This window comes from Mus caroli, unplaced genomic scaffold (genome assembly GCF_978045245.1).
Source record: "Mus caroli unplaced genomic scaffold, Mus_caroli_1 scaffold_2, whole genome shotgun sequence".
NCBI lineage: Eukaryota > Metazoa > Chordata > Mammalia > Rodentia > Muridae > Mus > Mus caroli.
This window is the reverse complement of record NW_028227257.1, coordinates 23,266,467-23,288,178: the sequence shown is the minus strand read 5'-3', so window position 1 is coordinate 23,288,178 and position 21,712 is coordinate 23,266,467. Positions and strand designations below refer to the sequence as shown.

Sequence of the window (21,712 nt, the reverse complement as noted above, 5' to 3'; positions counted from 1 at the left end):
ATTCAGTCCAGTAGCAAATCCAGGAACATGTGTATAAGTATACAGACCTTATTCTAATGATTTCTTAGTTTTCCATGCATACATGTTGGAACATGGTGTGTGTGTGTGTGGTGGGGGGCGGGAGTGTATATATGAATGCACTTGGGTGTGTGTGTATGTGTGTGTGTGTGGTGTGTGTGTGTGGTGTGTGTGTGTGTGTGTGTATATGTGTGTGTAGAATAAATAAGGTCTACTGTGACTTCTTTAGATGCATTCTCAGCAGATGCTCTGCCAGGGGCGTGCCTCCAGCTCTCCAGACCAGGCCTCTGTTCTGTCTTCCATACATTTCAGTACTCTTGATTTTCTCTAGTGGTTGGAGGTGGTCCGCAGATAGACCTAGGAAGGAAGGGGTATCCTGTGATACTTGCAGTCCCAGTTTTTCACTGAGGATCTTGATACAAAACCAAACTGAGGTAATAGTTGTTGTCATGGGAGTGCAGCTCCCTGGAAGAGCTTTGGACCGTAACTGCTGTCCTTTTCTGCTCTGCTTTGAGGACACGGAGTCATTTGCTTTTCCAGCTTTCAGCGTGTGCTTGCAGCTGACTGAAGGATGCCGACTCGAGTACTGATTTGATGTGATTTGTGGGACCAAGCCGTGGTCCGTTGCGTAATGTCTGAAGTCTCAGAGTAACCCTGGTCTGAGGTGCTGAGTGTCCTAATCTGTAGCTGGACGCCTTTTACTTTCTTTAAGTCGGTTCAATGTCTCTGGCAGTCATTTAGCCACTTTGAGCCCCAATGTCTTTATAAAGAGGGTTGAAATTAAGGCCCCTCATAGGTCGCGCGCATAGTGCCCGTGTTGGCCCAGTAGATAGTAGATAGGATCTGATACTGTGTCATCGCCTTCTCTCCAGAGCTTTCGCTTGGGCAATCAGTAGATCCTCAGAGTAAGGCTTTTCTTGGAAGCGGCTGTTGGCGGGGTGTAAGGAGTGGAGGAAGCCGTTTGTTTCCACGTTGATTGTCCTCCCCCACGAAAATCAGAAGGCTCAGTTGTGCCATTTGCCAATTTAGGAACCCTGGGGAGAAATGGCGTGTGTCACGGTCGGCATCACTGGCAGGTCTGGGGGAGGGGGTTCCTGAGCAGAAGATTTGAAAGAGGAAGATGCGGGCCTGGGAGAGGCTTCGGGGGAAGGAATAGTGGTCTCTCTGGACCTCTCAGATTCACAGCTTGACCCACAGAAAAAAAGGTCCAGAGAGGCTCAGGACTGAATTATGATGCCAGCTCTGTAGCCTCCACCCCCACACCCGGGTGAGCTCTGAGATCACGTTCTGACCCATTCTTTTTTTTGTTTTGTTTTGTTTTTTCGAGACAGGGTTTCTCTGTATAGTCCTGGCTGTCCTGGAACTCAGTTTGTAGACCAGGCTGGCCTCGAACTCAGAAATCCGCCTGCCTCTGCCTCCCGAGTGCTGGGATTAAAGGCTTGCGCCACCATGCCCGGCTGACCCATTCTTTCTGGAACAGAGAGGAAAAAAAAAACGAGGCAGGGCAGCAAAGGATAGGAAGGCTTATTCTTGACTTAGTCTTTTTGCACCTACCCTCAGCAGGACATGAACATCACTGCTCTTAACAGAGGAGAAAAACTACCACAGACCCAGTTACAAGTAAAGGTCACATGATGCATCCGGTTGGATAATCATAGCACTCCAGTAGCAAGAAAGTCTTCCCTCCCCTGCCTTGGCTTCCCTTTGTAAACTTTGTAAACCCTCAAGGCAGAAGCCTGGCCAGGCCTTCCCCTGAGGACCTCCAGCAGCCAGGCCTCTGCCCCCAGGCCTCCCTAACTGTCAGAACAGCAGTTTCAGCCTCTGTGACTGTCACAAAGACCATCTCCAGCCCCTCAACAGGACTCTCCCGGGATTATGCTAGTTTTAGGTTAAAAAATCTGAACAAGAGCCAGGCGTGGTGGCACACACCTCTATTCCCAGCACTCAGGAGGCAGAGGCAGGCGGATTTCTGAGTTCAAGGCCAGCCTGGGCTACAGAGTGAGTTCCAGGACAGCCAGGGCTATACAGAAAAACCCTGTCTCAATAAATAAATAAATAAATAAATAAATAAATAAATAAATAAATAGGGCTGGAGAGACGGCTCAGTGGTTTGAAGCACTGGCTGCTCTTCCAGAGGTCCAGAGCTCAATCCCAGCTCTCCCACGGTGGCTCAGAACCATCGCACAGCAGTAGATCTGTAGGATCTTCTACCCTCTTCTGGTGTGCAGAGGAACATGCAGACACAACATCCATGCACATAAAATATAGAAACAAAATGAATCTTAAAATAAAAAATTAAAACATTAAAAAGTTGCCACTGTATCTATGTGCACATGTATGTGCATGTACGTCATATGGAGGGAGAAGGGTTCATGTCATGTAGTAGTGTGGTGGACAGAGGACAACTTTATGGGGTTTCACCTCCTCCAACCTTTGTGGGTTCCCAGAACTGGATTCTGGTCACCAGGCTTTTTGGCCAAGCACATTTTACCTGCTGATCCAACTGACTGGTTCACAGATTGCATATTTTTATGAAAGTTAAAAATAAAGACACTAGGACTGGAGAGATGGCTCAGTGGTTAAGAGCACTGACTGCTCTTCCAGAGGTCCTGAGTTCAATTCCCAGCAACCATATGGTGGCTCACAATCATCTGTAATTGGATCTGATGCCCTCTTCTGGTGTGTCTGATGTGTGAAGTGTACTCACATACATGAAATAAATAAAAAATAAAGACATTAGCTGTGTGATGGTGGTGTATACTTTTAATCCTGGCACTCAGGAGGCAGAGGCAAGCAAATCTCTAAGTTCAAAGCCAGCCTGGTCTATAGAGCAAGTTCTAGGATAGCCAGGGATACACAGAGAAACTCTGTCTTGAGAAAAATCAATCAATCCATCAATCTGTATAGCCAGATTACCATTATAATAGTAAAGAAATGTTAAAATGCATTCAGAGACCAAGGCACTTATCTAGTGTGCATGAGACCTTGGGTTAGATCCCTAGAGTCATATAAACTAGGACTGGTGACACACACCTGTAATCCAAGCACTCAGGAGATGGAGATAGAAGGATTGGAAGTTCAAGGTCCAGCCTGGGCTACATGAAACCCTGCTTAGAAAAATATATAAAGGAAGAAAATGCTAAATTTACAAAAATCATGTACACTCTAGTCTTATTTTCTTTATTTGTCTTTTAAAATATCTTTTTATAGTTGTTATTACTGTTTATTTTTATTTCTGAGACAGGCTGGAACTCACTGTGTAGTGAAACATGACCTTGAACACCTGGTCCTCGTGTGTCTACCTCCCATGTGTGTATGTGGCAGGGGGTGAGTGGGAGTGGAAAGGTACCTCAGTGGTTAAGAGCACTGGCTACTCTTCTAGAAGATTCTGAGCACCTACAGGAGATCTCACAACTGTAATTCCAGTCCCAGGGGAGTTTTACACCATCTTCTGGCTTCTGTAGGCACAAGCCACAGATACAGCATGCAGGAAAAACACCCTTATGCATAAAATAAATAAAAATTTTAAAGTATGTTGTATAGGCTAGGTGCGGTATTGTGTGCTTTTAATCCTACTATTTGGGAAGTAGAATGAGAAGATCTCTGTAAGTTTGAGGCCAGCCTGATCTACATAGCAAGTTCTAGGACAGTTGGGTCTATATAGTGAGATCCATTCTTTAAAAAAAAAAAAAGTTGTAGTGGGTGCATTTGTGTATGTGTACAGAGGTCATAGGTCAACCTAAGGTATTGTTCCTGAAGCAGTGTGCACATTGTGTGTGTGTGACATGTGTGACATGGACTTTCACTGTCATAGAATGTGCCAAGTTGGCTAGCCAGTGAGGCCCAGGATCTACCTATCTACCCTCCTCTCTGCTGGTATCACCAGCACGTGCCAACACACCCAGCTTTTTTATATGGCTTTTTTGTTGTTGTTGTTGTTTTTTTTTAGTTCTCAGGCTTGTGTGTGTCTCAGCTTTTACTGAGTGTCTCTCTGGGCTTTCTGTAGTTTGCCATCATGGACTCAAAGGCTCAATAAATGTCCCTTGCATTTTTCTCCTAAATTTTAGAATCCTACCCCCCACCCCATTCCTTTTTATCCTCAAGAGATTGACTTTTTCAAGACATGAAAGTATTACTTGGCTTTTAGATTGTTAAATTCTGGGTTTCTTCACTATCCTACATATTTGCTTGGCTAGTAGAAGATGTCTGCCCTGACATCCAAATTCAGTTTGGCATGGATGGCCTGTTTGTCCTCAGTCCAATTCCACATCCCCAGAGAAATGACAGGTGGCTCATTTTAGATTAGGTATTATCGCTTCCCTTCCTATTGTTGGTATAGCACACCACCACAGTTTAACATTTTGTCTACTTCTATCTATTTATGTGTTTATATTCCTATGTGTGCATGCCTTGTTGCCAATGTAGAGCTCAGAGGACAAGTCTCCTTTTAGCCTGTGAGTCCTGGGTGTTAAATTCAAGTCTTTGAGTTTGTCATCAAGTGTCTTTAGCCACTGAGCTGCCATCCTGATGGCCCCAAATCACTATTATTTAACGGCTTAAAATTAATGCTTCTGTGTTGGCTTTCATTACTGTAGAGGTCACCTTGGACTCAAACTATGATGCCAGGAGTTGGGAACAGAGCTCTGTGGTGGAGCCCTTACCTAGCACTCGGAAGGCCATAAATGTCATCAGGAAATTCGGGCAATCACCACACCAAGAGATAAACAAGCACTGCAAGCCTGGAGAGACCTCAGTCAGCCTAGAGAATCCATGGCCTTGTCCGTCCATCTCTGCTTTTCTGGCCAGTCACATTTCTTTCTTTCTTTCTTTCTTTCTTTCTTTCTTTCTTTCTTTCTTTCTTTCTTTCTTTCTTTCTTTCTTTTAAGATTTATTTATTTATTATATGTAAGTACACTGCAGACACTCCAGAAGAGGGCGTCAGGTCTCATTACGGATGGTTGTGAGCCACCATGTGGTTGCTGGGATTTGAACCTCGGACCTTCGGAAGAGCAGTCGGGTGCTCTTACCCACTGAGCCATCTCACCAACCCCAGTCACATTTCTTCTGTGACTTTTCCCTCCATGTTCAAAACAGTAATGGATTTTTTTTTAACCACTTTCCCTTCAGGTCCACTTGACTCACCTCTGCCACAGCACACGCAAGCTCTCTTGTGGGCATGCACGGTCACATGCACACAGTTACTTGGTTTTCTTTTCCACAAAAGAAAAACAAAACAAAACAAAACAATGCACTGGCGAGTTTTTAGCAACTGGCTCCCAGTTGGGAGAATGCTCTGAATGTCAGCTGTCCCTAGCCCAGGCTGGCTTAAATGTCAGCTGTCCCTAGCCCAGGCTGGTTTAAATGTCAGCTGTCCCTAGCCCAGACTGGCTTAAAGCTACCAACAACAAAATTTCAACTGGTTTTCAAATTCCCCGAGAGAATGGAGTTGTAGTGAAAGACCTACAACGTGAGGACTCCCCCACGTTCTGACTCAGGAGAGGCGACACCCCAAAATCACCCACAAGAAACGGTCTTGCTGCAAATTGCAAGAGGATTTTTATTCAAGAGTGCTCTCAGGCCCATGGTCATACACCACGCAGGGGTAGAGGACCGACCGTGGCGCCCCAGCTGAGTAAGGGGGTATTTAAAGGAAGAAACCACAACTCAAGGAAGTGGGGAGGGCGTTGTTGGAAAATACCAAAGGTACCAGTTAAGAGTCACAAGGAAGTGCAAAGTCACAAGTGTTACAAGGACTACCTGGTAATTGTTCAGGTTAACTCTCAACACAGTTTCTAAGAGCCCCTAACAAAAGCACATTTGCATAGTGGGTTCCGGCATTGGTCAGGGTGACTTTCTTTTTTTTTTTTTTTTGTTTTGTTTTGTTTTGTTTTGTTTTTTGAGACAGGGTTTCTCTTTATAGCTCTGGCTGTCCTGGAGCTCACTCTGTAGACCAGGCTGGCCTCGAACTCAGAAATCCGCCTGCCTCTGCCTCCCGAGTGCTGGGATTAAAGGTGTGCGCCACCACGCCCGGCTGGGGTGACTTTCTTTGAATGAACACTCTTTGAACCCAGGAAGCAGGTGGGTGGAGGAAGGAATGTCACTATCAAGGTATGATTAGCATACCTTGGAGCAATGAGTCACAAAGGTCACATTCCCAAGCCTAGACCTAAAGGCCTAGAATTTTGTTTTTACTTTGCTATACTTTCAGTAGCCAAGGACCAGAGCTTATGTCTAGCATGCTCAAGGTACTAGGCTCGACCCCCCCCCCCCCCCCGTACCCCGGAACCAACACCACAACCCTGCAGCATCCCAACCCTCCCCCTAAGAACAGGACTCCCGACTGTGTAAGCACTGCCCTAACACACCACTGCATCTCATTCCATCTGGTTCCCCGATGTTTACAGCTGCCCGGCCTGAGGGCGGGTGGCTTCTATTGACCTGGTTCACTCTGCTTCCAGAGACTGTACCAGCTCATCATAGACATCATCATGATGAACCGAGTGTGTAAGATGTTCCGTCAAGGCCTCAGGGGATTCCGGGAATATCAGATCATTGAGCCTGTTCACAAGAAGCATCCTGTCTTCTCCTTCTGGGATGTAAGTCGCCTAGCCAAGCAGGGGTGCTGGGATTTCAGGGGTGCACCACATTTCTCAGTCCTCACATTGGGTAGAAGGGGACATCATTAAGTAAGTAGGCTTCGTAAGAATGAACCCTGAATTAGACAGCCTTTCGTGGACTGCCCTGGCAGTGCTGGCTGGGGCAGGTCTCTGGTGCAGAACAGCAGCAGAACAGAGAGTAGGGGAGCAAAGGGGCGCTCCTGTCTGGGTTCTCCTTCCAGAGTTTGTTCAGAGAAGGAAGCAGAGGCCAGAAGTGTTCTCCTTACATGTCTGCCCATGTGGACTGAAACGACAGCCACGAGGGAGGGAGGGAGGCATGGTCCGCTTTCCAGCTGTAATCACCACAGCCTGAAGGAGACGGGGCCACAACAGAACCAGGATTTTTCTGAGTGTTTTAAGCTGTGTGCACTCTCTGTTTTCTTTTCTACCACCTTCACTAAAAGAAAGGGAGCATTTTCAGGGCCTTGTTTGCTGTGAGGACCCCATTTTCAAGATAAAGAAGGTCCCAGCTTAAAATATTTTATCCCAACAATAAATCCTGAGCCCTTTTTGTCTTAGAAATAGTGATTGGGGCTGGTGAAATGGCTCAGTGGTTAAGAGCACTGACTGCTCTTCTGAAGGTCCTGAGTTCAAATCCCAGCAACCACATGGTGGCTCACAACCATCTGTAATGAGATCTGACGCCCTCTTCTGGTGAGTCTGAAATTAGCTACAGTGTACTTACATATAATAAATAAATAATTAAAAAAAAAAGAGATAGTGATTGGCTGTCCATTGTCTTGCGTTTGTATTGTTGTGATAAGATACAATGACCAAGACAACTTACAGAAGAATTTATTTGAGGCTTAGGTTAGAGCGATGACCATCATGGCAGAGAGCAGTGCATCAGGCAGGCAGGCAGGCATACTGCTGGAGCTGATGCTGAGAGTTCATATCTGTTCCACAGTAGGAAGCAGAGCCCTGGAAATCTCCTCCAAAGCCTCAAAGCCTGCTCTCAGGGACACGCCTCCTCCAACAAGGCCACACCTCCTCCTCCAAGGCCACGCCTCCTAACCCTTCCCAAACAGTTCCACCAACTGGGGACCAAGGATTCAAATGTATGAGTTTGTGGGGGCCACTCTCATTCCAACTACTGCAGTCCCCATTCTGCTAGTGTGTTCCTGTTCCCGAAAGATATCATTGGTGCTCTGTGTCTCCACCCCAGCCCAGGGTATTTCCCTGTAGCATGTAATCATTAAAAAACAATCCACGCTAAAGCCGGCTACATGGTCTCCCCTCCCCCATGGGGAACTGCAAGTCATGGTCTGCCCAGTTTCCCAAAGTTAGCCTGATGCCAAACCACTCCGCACTCCCATGCCGTCTGTCCTCTGCAGCTTGTCTGTCTAGACTTGCTCACTGGCTCTAAACCCCTAGCCCCGTATAATGGAAACTCTAGGCTTATAATTTACCAGCCAGATTTATAACAGTAAATCTTCAACCTCCAAATGCCCACACAAAGAACTCAAAACTCAACTGATACAGATGCAAGCTACGCACTTAGATTGGACAAATGTGCCCTACATTATTCTATTGCCTTTCTATGATATCTATAACTACCCATGGCTATTTCAGGCCACGTGGATCCGGTATATCTTCTTCCTCCATCTTCTCCCCGTCCCTTCTCCATCCACCCTTCTGTCTCTCTGTTCCCTCTCTCAACCTTTCAGCTCTGCCTTGTTTTTCCACTGCCCCAATCACAGACTTTAGCCTTATCCGACTGATTAAGATTTCACCTGACCTCACTTGCATACAGACAGCAATCCACTTCCCCTGCCCCCTCAGTATGCAGGTCGGCCATGACCATTTTTCTCTTGGGCCACGAGTGATTAGACCCAACCCTCTGCTTTTTGCATCTAATTGTTTGTTTGTTTGTTTGTTTGTTTTTCGTGATAGGGTTTCTCTGTATAGATCTGGCTGTCCTGGAACTCACTCTGTAGACCAGGCTGGCCTCGAACTCAGAGATCCGCCTGCCTCTGTCTCCCAAGTGCTGGGATTCAGGGCGTGCCCCACCATGCCTGGCTAGCATCTAACATCTTATTCCAAGAAATTTCTCAAATGATTTCTGAAGGACAGAGGCTGAAGAATGGGAAAGTGGGGGATAGGAAGGTGGACTTCTACCTTTTTTTTTATTTTTTATTTTTTGAGACAGTAATCTAATTAGTAAGTTAAGCCTTTTTAAAAAAAAGATTTATTTATTATTATATGTAAGTACACTGTAGCTGTCTTTAGACACACCAGAAGAGAGTCAGATCTCATTACAGATGGTTGTGAGCTACCATGTGGTTGCTGGGATTTGAACTCAGGACCTTCAGAAGAGCAGTCAGTGCTCTTAATCGCTGAGTTGAGCTATTTCTCCAGCCCAGTAAGTTAAGCCTTAGCAGGAGGTGGAACCAGTGTGCAGGCTGGAGAGGCAGGACTCACATATCCTAGAGATTTTCCAAAGCATTCATTCTCTGCCAGTGATGCTCAAACCCAACAGGTCTTCAGCTGGCCCATGAGATGACAGAGAAATAGGCTAGACCTGTAGTCTGTGACATTTGGGTTTGCTTTCAAGGATATCCTATTTCACACGGTGGCAACGGAGGAGAGAGGGGCTTATATATGGGCAATGGGAAACACATGACCCAGAGTGAGGGGTGACATGAGGGGAGTGTGAGGTCACACCTTATCACAGTGCCCAGTCAGAGTGGTCTCCAGGAGAGAAGAAACTTTGCAATGGCAACATGGCAACTATGGGTATGGGTGTGTGTGTGTGTGATGTGACTGTCAACTGAAGAGCAGGGCTGGAACTTGGGGGGCCAGGCAGAGGCTAGTTTTTCATGGACTGTGTGAATCTGTATTTCCAAGCACCCCCCTCTTCCTTTGAGAGCTTCTCTGAGGACCACCGCTTGGATTGAGGAATGACAAGGTGATGAGATGAAGGCAGCATTGTGTAAACTCTTCAGGGGGGGTTGCCAACAAATGTCCACCCACTCCAGATAGGATACCAATGACAGAGCAAAGTAGACTCCACTCAGTGGTAGCTCAGAGAACCACTGAGTTTATTGGGCTTTACTTAAAGAAGCACAGGTGAGGGACTATATGGGAGCGTAGGTATATACCCCTCAACAGCCACATTGTTGAAAAGCCCACCCCAGCTGGATAGATGGAACCCCTTCCACAGTCCCTCTGCTCTGGCTCCCTGGATACCATGTCTAGGTGGAACAGAACACTTCGAGCTGGCATGAGGTACAAGCGAGGAGCTGAAATCTCCTGAGGTCTAAGACTCTAGGAGGGACCCCCACAGGCCCAGTCTTGAGGGTCTCTGGGGAGTAGTCACAGCTGTTCTCATGGAGGTAGAAATGGCTGTCATGCTCAGAGGACGGCATTTCCATAGCAGCCGAGGGGTCAGCCAGGCTCCAGGGAACCATCAGAGGCATTCTCTGGAGAATGAATGGGCTTCTTGGTTTGACAATGTTTCTTCTACATTGCCTCTTCCTGTGTGTCCTCTTCCCTTTGTGTTCTTTGCACATCTGGCCAGAGACCAGCACCCTGGCCATGCTCCGGCCTGGCCACTTCCTATGTGGGGTGATTGCTGGGGTATGAGGACGAGGAGGGCTTCCCTAGCAAGTTGTTGACAGGGTGGCCTGTGGAGGAGGAGTGAGCCAGGTAGTTGTCAAGAGAATCTTGCAGCTCTGACTGACTAGCAATTCAGTGCTTTTTTATTTAGAGGTTTCACAGAATAAAGACCGACTGATGGTTATCCAAGTATAGGTTATGAATTTGAGTTTTCATCACATCTCCAGGGTTACAAGTTCAGTCACAATTAGAAAATACAAACAGAACAGATTTTATTTTTATCATCAGCCCTATAATTCCAATTTAAAGAATCTAAAGAATATCCCCTCCAAAGCAAACACAGTTATTATATGATCAGCCTGGCTTTTAGGCTGGCAGAATTTGTAGTTTTAAAGTACCCCAGACAAACAGTAAATATCCGGATAGGTCTTTTTATAGATAGCAAATCTTAACACCCAATTTCCTTTACCCTGTTGTTTCGTCCTCTCTGCTATAAAGTCGAGAAAGTTTATTTTAGAGAATCTATTTTGTTTCCTGAATTCTATTCCTCCTGGGGCTGTACCATGTATGACATCCCTATCTTTAAACTACGTATTCAGAGAGCCCTAAGAGGGACATAAAAGGGGGGCGGGGGGCTTGAATCTGTAACCTGGTCTCCTGGCTGGTCAGAGTTTGTCAGTTGTTTCTGTTTACCCTGCACCGATTTTACTGTTTGAGTTTATTTGGGGGCAATGGCCTCATTTAGGAGTCCCATCCCATCTTACTGGTGCTTCCCTGTACTTAATGATCTCCGGGCATAAAGACTTCCAAACAGGGCCAGAGAAAGTTAGAAACAGAAGTTTAGGTAGGTGTAAGACTTTTCCTAGAAAAACCCAGACAGTTTTCTTGGGAAAAGACATAAAATGAATCCTAATACAGAAAGTCTCCAAGAACACACCACACAGAGGCTTTAGACAGAAGGACAGCAATGGCAGCATCTGGCTCAGCTACACTGGAACGTTGTTAGACAGCTGGGCTGGCTTTGTGACTCTTGCTGTTTCTAGTGGGCATGACTGTGCCCGCCCAGCCAACCGTTGTATGGGACTTGATAAAACCAATTTTGTTCTGTTGACAGAGTAGAGCAATAGATCGAAGATGGGCCGTGTTTGACTTGCTATGGAAACTTAACAAAGCTTGGCTTCACCCATTCCCTCTGGGTCCCTCCTTTCCCCGCCTCAGCGCTTCTTTCTCCTCTTCCTTTTTCCCCTTTTTCTTCTTTCCTTGCTGCCATTTCCTTCTCTCTACCACGGGCCACCGCCTTCATAGTGTGTTGTTGATGTTAGCATAGGGCAGAGCTGGGGTTTTTGAGAGGAGGTGATAACAAAACGGCTCTGGGAGATCCGCCACAGGTGGATTCACCAGAGTGGCCTGGGTCGATAGAAGGGCTTCCGATGTAGAACTCCAGGGGCATTTTTACTGATTTTCCTTTCTCCGGGTCCTTTCAGAAAAAGAAGCAAGGTCGTATCTCATTTGTTACCGAGGACTTTGCTGCAGAGGAGGTATGTGGAGCGCTGACTTCCTGGTGTGTGTGTGTGTGTGTGTGTGTGTGTGTGTGTGTGTGTGTGTCTGCTCATCGTCTACTTCAGCCTGAAGAAGCACTGGGCATAGCTGGTTTCAGTTCGGATTCTGCCAGCACCAGTGGCACTCTGAAGTGGCCACTTAGTTCTAATCACAGTGATCCTGTCCCCTGTCCCTGACATATCAACTGTTACCACTGTTTCACTGAGAAGAGCCAATCTGAGAATTTCTGGGCTTGGACTTATGGGAAAACAGCAGAAAGCAAAACAGAGGACACAGGATGCCCAGCCAGAGGAGAAGAAAGCCAGATGGTGGGAAACCCCTTGGCCTGTTGGTGAATTCTGGTTTGGCCCTGAACTCTCTGAGGGATGTCACTATACATGCCCCCTATGTTGGATGTTCTTTAAGCTGCAGTCCCACTCTGACATGAGAAGGGCTTTATCTGTATGGGTCTTTTGGCCCGTGTGATGTGTGCGGTCTTTCAACTCCAGCACCATTACTTCCTTCCTCTCTTCTGACCACCAAATCCTGGATATTAAATCCTTATTTAATATCCAACTTTAAAGTTAAAGGGGCCTGTCTATTTATAGGAGTCAGTCACAGTCTCACTCTCTCAGACCTGACGCCACCCTGGTCTGACCTATTTGGGCTCTTCTCTGAGGAAAGAGGGAGAACAGAACTTTGTAACGGAACTAACAACGCTGTGCCCATTCCACTGCTCCACCCTACCCCTTGGAGATGTGGGTCCTCTTACGTGGCTCTCCTGGATTCGACCTTCATGTCCCTTCATTAGTGAAGCATAGCGAGGGAGATCTAAATTCTTCAGTTTTTCAGAGCAGCGATGCCTAACGCTAGATATGAAAGGTTGGCAGAATTTTACCCTGATTCTCCCAGGGGAAACCAGGGACCTGTCTAAGCACCAGAGGATTCTAGAACTAAGGGGTGGGACATTCTGTGCACAGGAGTTGAGAAAAGCAAGTAGGCTTCAGAAGGGATAGCCACAGTGACTGGCACAGCCTGTAGACAGTGTCAGTCCAATGAGCCGGGCCCGACTGGTCCCTACACAAAAGAGCATGCTAGCCGAGACAAGGACAGCTCTCCCTCAGTTTAAGTGTGTCTGTGCTTGGGGGACCGTGAGGTCCTGGTGCAGGATAGCCCCATACCCTGCTTTGGCAGGTGCCAAGGCTGCTTTCTGAGTTCCTTCATCCATATGGAAATGATTCTCCTGCTGGATGAAGATGTTGTGAGATGGGCGTGTAAGATGCTCACTCTGATGGTTGGCACATAACCCTTAGTCCGTGTCAGCTCTTCCCGTGCATAGAACGGGCGAGGGTGCAAGCAACAATATGGAGAGTCGCCTGCTGGAGTCCTCTGGCCATGTCTTCCCAGGGTCACTTCCCTCCGAGGGCCATTTCTATCACACAGAAGAAGCCATCCTGGAGGACCCACCAGGAGATCCAAGACCTCTGCAATATTCTTCAGGCTCTAGATTGCTACCGCAGCTACACAGAGTCTCTACAGCTGCTCCTGGCCAAGGTCATACGCTTTGAAAGGTCAGTGAGGGGAACAGCCCCTGCTTCGGATACTCGGGGACCCTGGAGGGGAAAGGCACAGCAGATTACCCAAGTGCTTCCTGGGAAGGGTAGCAGCACAGCTTAGTCTGTGTAATAGACTAATAGTCTCTTAGTCCTCCTCAGATTACAGTCCTGGAATCTGAGATGATCAGACAGGGCCTCTGACCCTATCTAGTCTAGTTCACATACTTTTCAAGTATTACTCTGGGTAGCCCTGGTTGTCTTAGAATTCACTCTGTAGATCAGGATCTCAACTCAGAGATCTGCTTGCCTCTGCCTCCCAAATGCTGGGGTTAAAGGCGTGTACAAATAAGCCTATCTTAAATTTATTTTATTTGTTTGTTTATTTATTTATTTATTTATTTATTTATTCATTCATTCATTCTGTGTGGAGGTCACAGGACGGTGCACAGATGTACAGGAGTCGTTTCCCTTCTACCATGCATGTTTCTGATACCAAACTTGGTGGCAAGTGCCTTTACCCACTGAACCAGTCTGTTAAAGGGCTCATAGCATACAATATCATGTAAATATCTTGTACTGGAGAAGTCATGGATGTTTTATGGTACTATGGCTTGAGAAGCCATCTCCGGGGCTTCTTGGGGGGCACCCTAGGAAATTAAATTTAGGCCCATTTTGAGAACCCAGGGTATAAAGTCACTAGGTTTGTATGTTGGTGATCCTAGGGATCATGTGTACTGCTATCTGTAGATCTAGACTCCTTTTGGCTGATGCATGATCCCTTGTGACAAGGGCAGGATAACTCCTTGGGCAAGATGGCTTGGTCATCGGCCTTACAGAGAAGACGGTATTAGATGACTTAGTGTGTAAAGTGCTTGCTCCCGGTCTGACAAACTGAGTTCAGTCCCTTGGGCCCACAAGGTGAAGGATAGTCAACTCAAGTGAGCTATCCTCCTGCCTCCACACAAATACACACTAATGCAATAATTATAAAATTAACTTAAAGAGTGGACAGATTTGACTGTGGACGTGTAGACCAGGACATTCCAACAGAGAGGACTATTTGCTTTATTCACATCCATGGGAGAAGAGCAGTTTACTCTTTTCTCTAAAGGTTCCACATCAAGCTGGACAGTGGTGGCACACGCCTTTAATTCCAGCACTCGGGAGGCAGAGGCAGGCAGATTTCTGAATTCGAGGCCAGCCTGGTCTACAGAGTGAGTTCCAGGACAGCCTGGGTTACACAGAGAAACCCTGTCTCTTGAAAACCAAACCAAACCAAACCTAACCAAACCAAACCAAACCAAACCAAACCAAACCAAAACCAAAACCAAAACCAAAACCAAAAAAACAAAAACAAAAACAAAAGAAAGAAAAAAAAAAAGAAATATTCCACATCAAAAGAACAAGAGGAGGAGTAAAGAAAGGCAAGCTAGCAGCTTGGTGTCCTCGGCATCCGAGGTGTCCTAGAGGAAAAAGAAAATCATGGAGCAAGCAGCTAAATGCCACATCTGTTCCAGTGTGACTCCGAGCTGGCCACTTAACCTTTCAAGCTTTGGAATTTTCATTAGTGAAATAATGCCAGTGTTGACTGTATTTCGGATAGATGTGGGGGCAGCTTAGGCAAAGAGATAATCCTTAAAGCCCTCTGCTAATTGTTACTCATCCCTGGGACTAGGAATTAGCATTTTAGACAGAGGTCTTTAGCTATAAAGAAAACCCATCCCCAGATCCCCTGAAAAGTCTGTCTCAGTGTCAGTGGATCAGTGTGAGCAGGGCCAGTCTGCCCCATGTCTGTCTCCGTGTCAGTGTGAGCAGAGCCAGTCTGCCCCATGTCTGTCTCAGTGTCAGTGTGAGCAGGGCCAGTCTGCCCTGTGTCTGTCTCAGTGTCAGTGTGAGCAGGGCCAGTCTGCCCCGTGTTCGTCTTCTAGCACTGGGATTGAGCGCAGACTTCTTGCACTCAGCTTGTCATAGGAGCAACCCCCAGTCCCTTTTCACATTTTGTTGTTGGTGGTGGTTTTTTTTGTTTTTGTTTTTGTTTTTGTTTTTGTTTTGTTTTGTTTTGTTTTGTTTTGTTTTGTCTTTTTTCGAGACAGGGTTTCTCTGGAACTCACTTTGTAGACCAGGCTGGCCTCGAATTCAGAAATCTGCCTGCCTCTGCCTCCCAAGTGCTGGGATTAAAGGCATTGTTGTTTTGAGATAAGGTCTTACTAAGTTGTTCTGGATAGCCTCAAATTCACCCCATAGCCCAGGCAAGCCCCAGACTGAAGATCTTCTTGCCTTAACCTCTCAGCTGAGATGCCAGGCCCAGGTGCCCCGGCCCCCAAGCCTAGTCTCCCTCCTCATAGTGCTAAAATAGTTGCCATAGCTCCTAATGGCCCCTTCAGACTGACTCCAGAGGGAAAGATTATCTCATGGGTCAGCCTTGGCATTTCTTTCCTTCTTTTTTTTTTCTTTTTTCCTTCTTCCTCCTTTAATTCCATCCATTGGATTGGCTTCATCTGGAGTCACCGGTGGGGTCTGTGTTTAAGAACTGTTAAAGAACCCTGTTATTAGCATTGGCTTGGGTATACGTGTCCTAAGCGGCATACAGAGCTACTAGAGAGATGGTGTCCCTCCTCTCTTATCATTCATTTGGGAGGGGCATGCGCAGCATCTCCATGGAGGTGTCAGGGGACAACCTGAGGGGATGAGTTCTCTCCTCCCACCACATGGGTCCTGATAATGAAAGACTCCAAAACTCCCAAAGGGAGGCACTTACTCAAGCCTCGGGTCAGCCGCGCACCCAAGAAGACACTGAGACCGAACTTAAGATGTATAGAGAGTAAGATTTAATACAGCAACGACAAGAAAGCACATAAAAGCACATATACCAGATATCTGGGGTCGAACCTCATGCAGCAGGTGCAGAGGAGATTCGGCAATTAGCCCAAATTTTCACAGGCTTTTATAAGAAAAGGGCAAGGGGGGAGCAGGGCAGTGAAAGTACAAATTTGCGTCACTAAGGTGTTCTGCCAAGGGGCTTTACATAACCAAGGGGTCGTGTCCTATATTTTGGCAATGTACTCGATCTATTGGAACATTCTGGGATAGTACCAGGAGGCCCCTATCTCAAAAATGTTCTTGGCATAGTCTTCAGTTAGGAGGGGTAGGACTAGGTTTTTTCCAGGAGACCCCTTATCTAAAAAATGTTCCTGAAGCAGTTTCCAATTGGGAGGGGGTACCTTGGGGTAAAAAGTTCAGGAGTGCTCCGGGAACAGTCTCTGGATGGGAGGGGTAAGAGGACCCTGAACTGAAGAGTTCATGGAGAGTTCAGCTTTCTTTCTTTCAATAACAAACTTGGGTCATCAGGCTTGGCACCTAGTGCCTCCTCTGGCCCCTTTCTCTGTCTTCTCCTACGCATGTCACCTAGAGTTCCGACAAGAGAAACAGCTTCGAAGAGATGACCTGTTCATAGTCACAAGGCCAAGTACAGAACCAGGATTTGGTCCTGATGTAGCTCTAAAGCCAGTGCTTGCCACTGCTCAATTTCTCTATGTCCCCATGGCCTTGGGCACCTTTGGTCATGTCCTGTCAAACACTCATGGATGCTAAGCTTTTAACCAACAGTGAAGCCAAACTGAAGCAGCTGCTGCTTCCTCTGAGGCAGGAGACAGGCTATGTGTGAGTGAAGGGCCCTGCCTGATAGACAGGGGATGGGCTGGTCTGAAGTCTCTTACTCTAAGGTTGTGCCCTCATGTCCCTGAGCACACAATGCTGAGTCTGGAACACTTTTGAAGTAAATGCTGTCCCTCCACAACCTTCCCCAGGTTTGGTCGCCGGCGCGTCATCATCAAGAAGGGGCAGCTGGGAAATAGCTTTTATTTCATCTACCTGGGCACGGTGGCCATAACTGAGGACGAGGACGGGAGCAGTGCTTTCCTGGACCCTCACCCGACACTGCTGCACAGAGGTGGCTCCTTCGGGGTAAGCCACAGTGAAGGGCCTCTGCTTCTGGGGCTTGGGGTTGGGGGATGAGTCCTGCTTCAACCTCTTACCCAGGCCCTGGCTGCTTTGTCCTCTGTGCAAGTCACTGGCCCACATGGGCCCCAAGGCCCTTCCTTACCTGTCAGATGCCAATGAGTAGGACTACGCACATCTCTCCACCCTTGTTTGCCTTTTCACCCTTCATAGACACTTGGATGCCAGAGACTCCACCGAGGCCTCTCCACTCCCTCCTTTCTAGGCTGTTCAGACCTGTTATCTCTTTCCCACATACAGATAAAGGGTGGGAGGGCGAATGGGAGTCTGGAAGGGGCCAAGGGGGATTTCTAGAGGGGGCCAGAGGCAGGGAAGATGAACGCAGGACTGAGTGTGGAGTCACACTTGCCCTTGTCCTTGCTTCCCCCAGGAAATGGGCCTTCTAAGCACCACAGTAAGGAGTGCCACGGTGGTCTGCATGGAGGAGACAGAGTTCCTGGTGGTCGACAGAGAGGATTTCGTTGCAAATAAGCTGGGTGACGAAGTTCAGAAGGAAACTCAGTTTCGGTACAATTTTTTTAGGTAACCCCGCCTCATTGGCTGTCTTTTCCCTTTCCCTGGCCTTGGCTTTGCCTTAGATTGGAAATGTGCAGGTGGTTGCTATTGGCCTTGGGTGCTTGGAAGTCTCCGTCCCCATCCAGCTTCTCTATCTAGCCATACTCCAAACGTTGCTTCAGCTGGGCAGTGGTGTCACACGCCTTTAATCCCAGCACTTGGGAGGCAGAGGCAGGCAGATTTCTGAGTTCGAGGCCAGCCTGGTCTACAAAGTAAGTTCCAGGACAGCCAGGTTTACACAGAGAAACCCTGTCTAGAAAAACCAAACCAAACCAAACCAAACCAAACCAAACCAACCAACCAACCAACCAACCAAACAAACAAACAAACAAACAAAAAACCCCAAAAACCAAGTGTTGCCTTCATAGCTCAGCTCGAATGTCTCTTCCTTGGGGAGTAGCTGACAGAGGCTGAGTGCATCCTGGGCCAGGCAGGGGCTAAGTCCTTTGTACCAGCATTGTATCCGTCTCATATCCAATCATGTGAGGCTGTCCCTTTGATTTCCCTCAGTGTGTAGATGAGGGTACCAGGGCTCAGGATGATGACATGTCATGTCTAATTAAAAAAATAACAAGGTCTGGGTGGTGGTGGCGGCACACACCTTTCATCCCAGCCCTTGGGAGGCAGAGGCAGGCGGATCTCTGTGAGTTCAAGGATACCCTGGTCTATAGAGTAAGTTCCAGGACAGCCACGGCTACACAGCAAAACCTGTCTTCAAACAAACAAACAAACAAACAAACAAACAAACAAACCCAAACCAAACCAAGGTCCCAGTGTTCTATTTCACTTAATGTACCTCACCTATTGTCGCTTTAGAATAGATAGGGCGCCCCATTTACAGTGCTTTTGTACCCTGTATTCCTTAAAAACCCTCCCCCATACCATGACTCTCCATTGTGTAGTAATTGTTTCATAGTTTGCATGCCATATCTGACAGTACCGTGCCAACAGGGACCGGTATGGCCTCTCCACCACTGTTATCTTCCTGTTGTCATAGTGCCAAACGCACTCAATGTTCAGTGCTGACTAAATGAAGCTGTACTGGAGGGCATCTAGCCCCTGTGTTTGGCCTGGACGGTAACATCACTGAGTGCATGGAAATGGGCAGGGAGGGGGTCTGGGAGGAGTGGAAATAGTGGGGAAAGGGGTCTCACATTGAACCTCAGCTCCTAGGCTCGCTCACTAAGAGGAAAGTTCCACGGACTAATTACATTTAATGGAGCTTATTCTGAGAATTGCAGCCAGCGGCACAGAGACACTGAGGACATGAAGGAGAAGTTGGTTGCTATAGCCGAGTTAACAGTGTGCTATGGTTTAGCTGGTTAGCAGTTCAGTAAGCTTGAGTGTATAGAAGGTTCACCAGCCTCAGCTCCATGCTGCGACTGGATCAGTTGTTCCCAAGCCCAGGACATGGGCCCAGCCCAAATCCACAGCCTCAGGTCTAAGGCAACTCGGGGTAAGGCTTTAACTCTTGGGTTTTAGTCTCTTGCTTCATGAAATGGGATGGTGAGAGCTCTCTTCCAAGCTGTAATGATGCGATGAAGTGATAGAGGGAGGGCCCGGTACATGGCACATAGTAGGATGCTCTTCTGGGGACTCTCGTCTTCTTCCTCCTCTCTAGACAGCCCTCTGGGGTCAGGGTATGGCCCTGTATGACCTGTTCCTATGTCTTGCTCAAAAATGAACTCAGCAGCCGGGCGTGGTGGCGCACGCCTTTAATCCCAGCACTCGGGAGGCAGAGGCAGGCGGATTTCTGAGTTCGAGGCCAGCCTGGTCTACAAAGTGAGTGCCAGGACAGCCAGGGCTACACAGAGAAACCCTGTCTCGAAAAACCAAAAAAAAAAAAAAAAATGAACTCAGCATGTTTGATGCCTGCGTAAACTTGAGTTAACCAGCTCAGCCAACCTGGGTCCATTGAGTTTTGAGCCCATCACATGTTAGCACTAAGGGAAATTTGTCACTGTTGGCAGCCCCGTGGAGCCAACAACCAGAGAGACACAGCTTCTGACTCAAGGTCCAAGAGGTTAGGGGAAGAGATGGCTTCTTTGGAGTGGACCTTTAAACAACTCCAAAAGACTCCAGACATCTTGACTCTCCTCAGGATCAGAGCGAAATGATTGAAGCTCACAGGCCTGAGGCTGCTAGAGGATGGTTTAAGCTCCAAGACCCGAGGCAGGGCAGGACCAAGTAGCCAGTGCACTGAAGTAAGAAACCTCACCTGAGCTGACCTTCCTTGGCATGGGGTGAGCTTGTTGAGCTGTGGCTGTAGAGATTTGGGGATTTGGAAGAAGATTCCTGGAATAGAATCAGAGTGGGAGGGGTCCAGGTCCTGTGTAACCCCAGAGTTTGAGCAGCAACAGGGAGGGGCCCTCAGCTGAAGAGGAGGCCTTGAAGAAATGGGTGACCACAGACTGGGTGAGGTACCTGCATGTGTCCTGGCGAAATCTTACACCCCAGGCATTTTCCCAAGAGCCAAAGTTCTAATCGGCTTCTCTCTCCCCCAGGAAGTTGGACATCTTCCAGTCTTGGTCTGAGGAGAAGCTCTGGAAGCTGGTGGCCTTGGGGAGGATCGAGAGGTTCTCATATGGACAGATGGTGTCTAAAGACTTTATGAATTCGGCATTTATCACATTTATCTGCCAGGTGAGGTCTGATCTGGGAGCAAAGCTGGGAAGAGCAGGTCTCATCTAAAGCCCTCTGGCCAGGCAGATAAATTTGAGCCTGTTCTGCAGTCTACACAGCACGTGTATTTTTCTGACTTTCCTTGTTCTGGCTTCATGTCTCCGGGGCAAAGCACAGAGAGCGTGCCTCAGTGGGTCACTGTGCCTCAGTGGGTCGGGATGTACAGTGCACCCCTGTTAGTGGAGGTGGGAATGGGAGTGCATTTCGAATGTTGGGAAATGAGCGTAGGACCTAACTCTATGAACTACATCTTTTGCTGCATACACCCCTATATTCAGATTCATAACTTAGACACAGCAGGAGACTAAGTCATCATAAAACAACTGGTAAATATGGAAGAACCATATCCTCACCCTCTTTTTCTAACAGCGTAAGATGAAATTTATAGAAATTGTATTTATATCACCAAATAAACCACAATTTGTGTGTCCTGGGGCCACTGTGAAGTAAAACAGTCACCTGATGTTTGCGCAGTGGAGCTGTTAACTGAGGGATTTAACAGGCCTCCCAGGTAGACTGGTCATGAACACACTGGTCATGGCTCATGTCCCAGGCATGACAGAAAAGGGTGGCGAGAAATAGACTCATGGTACGACGCAGAAAGGTGTACAACCTCAGGCTTACAATCTGTGCGTTTCTAAAGCTTCCCAGTTAATATTCACACTTAGGAAGACTATGGGTAGCTGTAACCACAGATGAGTTCGTTTAGGTTTCACAACTCCCATCTCATTTTGGCCTCACTCTAACCTCCCTGAGGTTGGTAGGGCACTCGCTCTCTTCTGACAGAGGAATAACCGAGGTACAAGAATATGGCTGTCTACCGTCATGGAGTGGAAGGGAGGGGGAAAGGTTCAACGCAGCTCTGTCTGACTCCAAAGCTCTTCTAGAGAACTTTTACTGAAGTTGACCGGCCAGTTCCTTACACTGCAAGTCACCAAAGACATTTGGTGCATTTTGGTCAACCTTATGCTGGTCCAGGGTATGAACGGAGGCAAAGATAGGGAAGGCTCATTTTCTCTGTCTCGTCCACTGGACCTGCGGCTTAGTCAAAGCTGACAATGCCAAGTGCCAGGGATATTTGTAAGTGGTTTCCAGGGACTAGGAGGACTGCTGCAAGGCTGGAGGCTTTAA

The 21,712-nt window shown here is 47.5% G+C and overlaps 1 protein-coding gene across 2 annotated transcripts in view; it reads left to right on the top strand.

The window, feature by feature from the left end:
* Cnbd2 (cyclic nucleotide binding domain containing 2) overlaps positions 1 to 21,712 on the top strand; it is a 67,693-nt gene that overhangs the window by 11,556 nt on the left and 34,425 nt on the right. Inside the window, exons 3-8 of one of the 2 annotated variants that reach the window (XM_085832927.1) lie at positions 6,477 to 6,614; positions 11,717 to 11,770; positions 13,179 to 13,342; positions 17,134 to 17,290; positions 17,715 to 17,851; positions 20,404 to 20,542. In XM_085832927.1, coding sequence (XP_085689053.1) covers positions 6,477 to 6,614; positions 11,717 to 11,770; positions 13,179 to 13,342; positions 17,134 to 17,290; positions 17,715 to 17,851; positions 20,404 to 20,542 — 789 coding nt within the window. Of the gene's footprint in view, positions 1 to 6,476; positions 6,615 to 11,716; positions 11,771 to 13,178; positions 13,343 to 17,133; positions 17,291 to 17,714; positions 17,867 to 20,403; positions 20,543 to 21,712 lie in introns of both variants that reach the window. The other variant, XM_021156614.3, reaches the window with a different exon arrangement.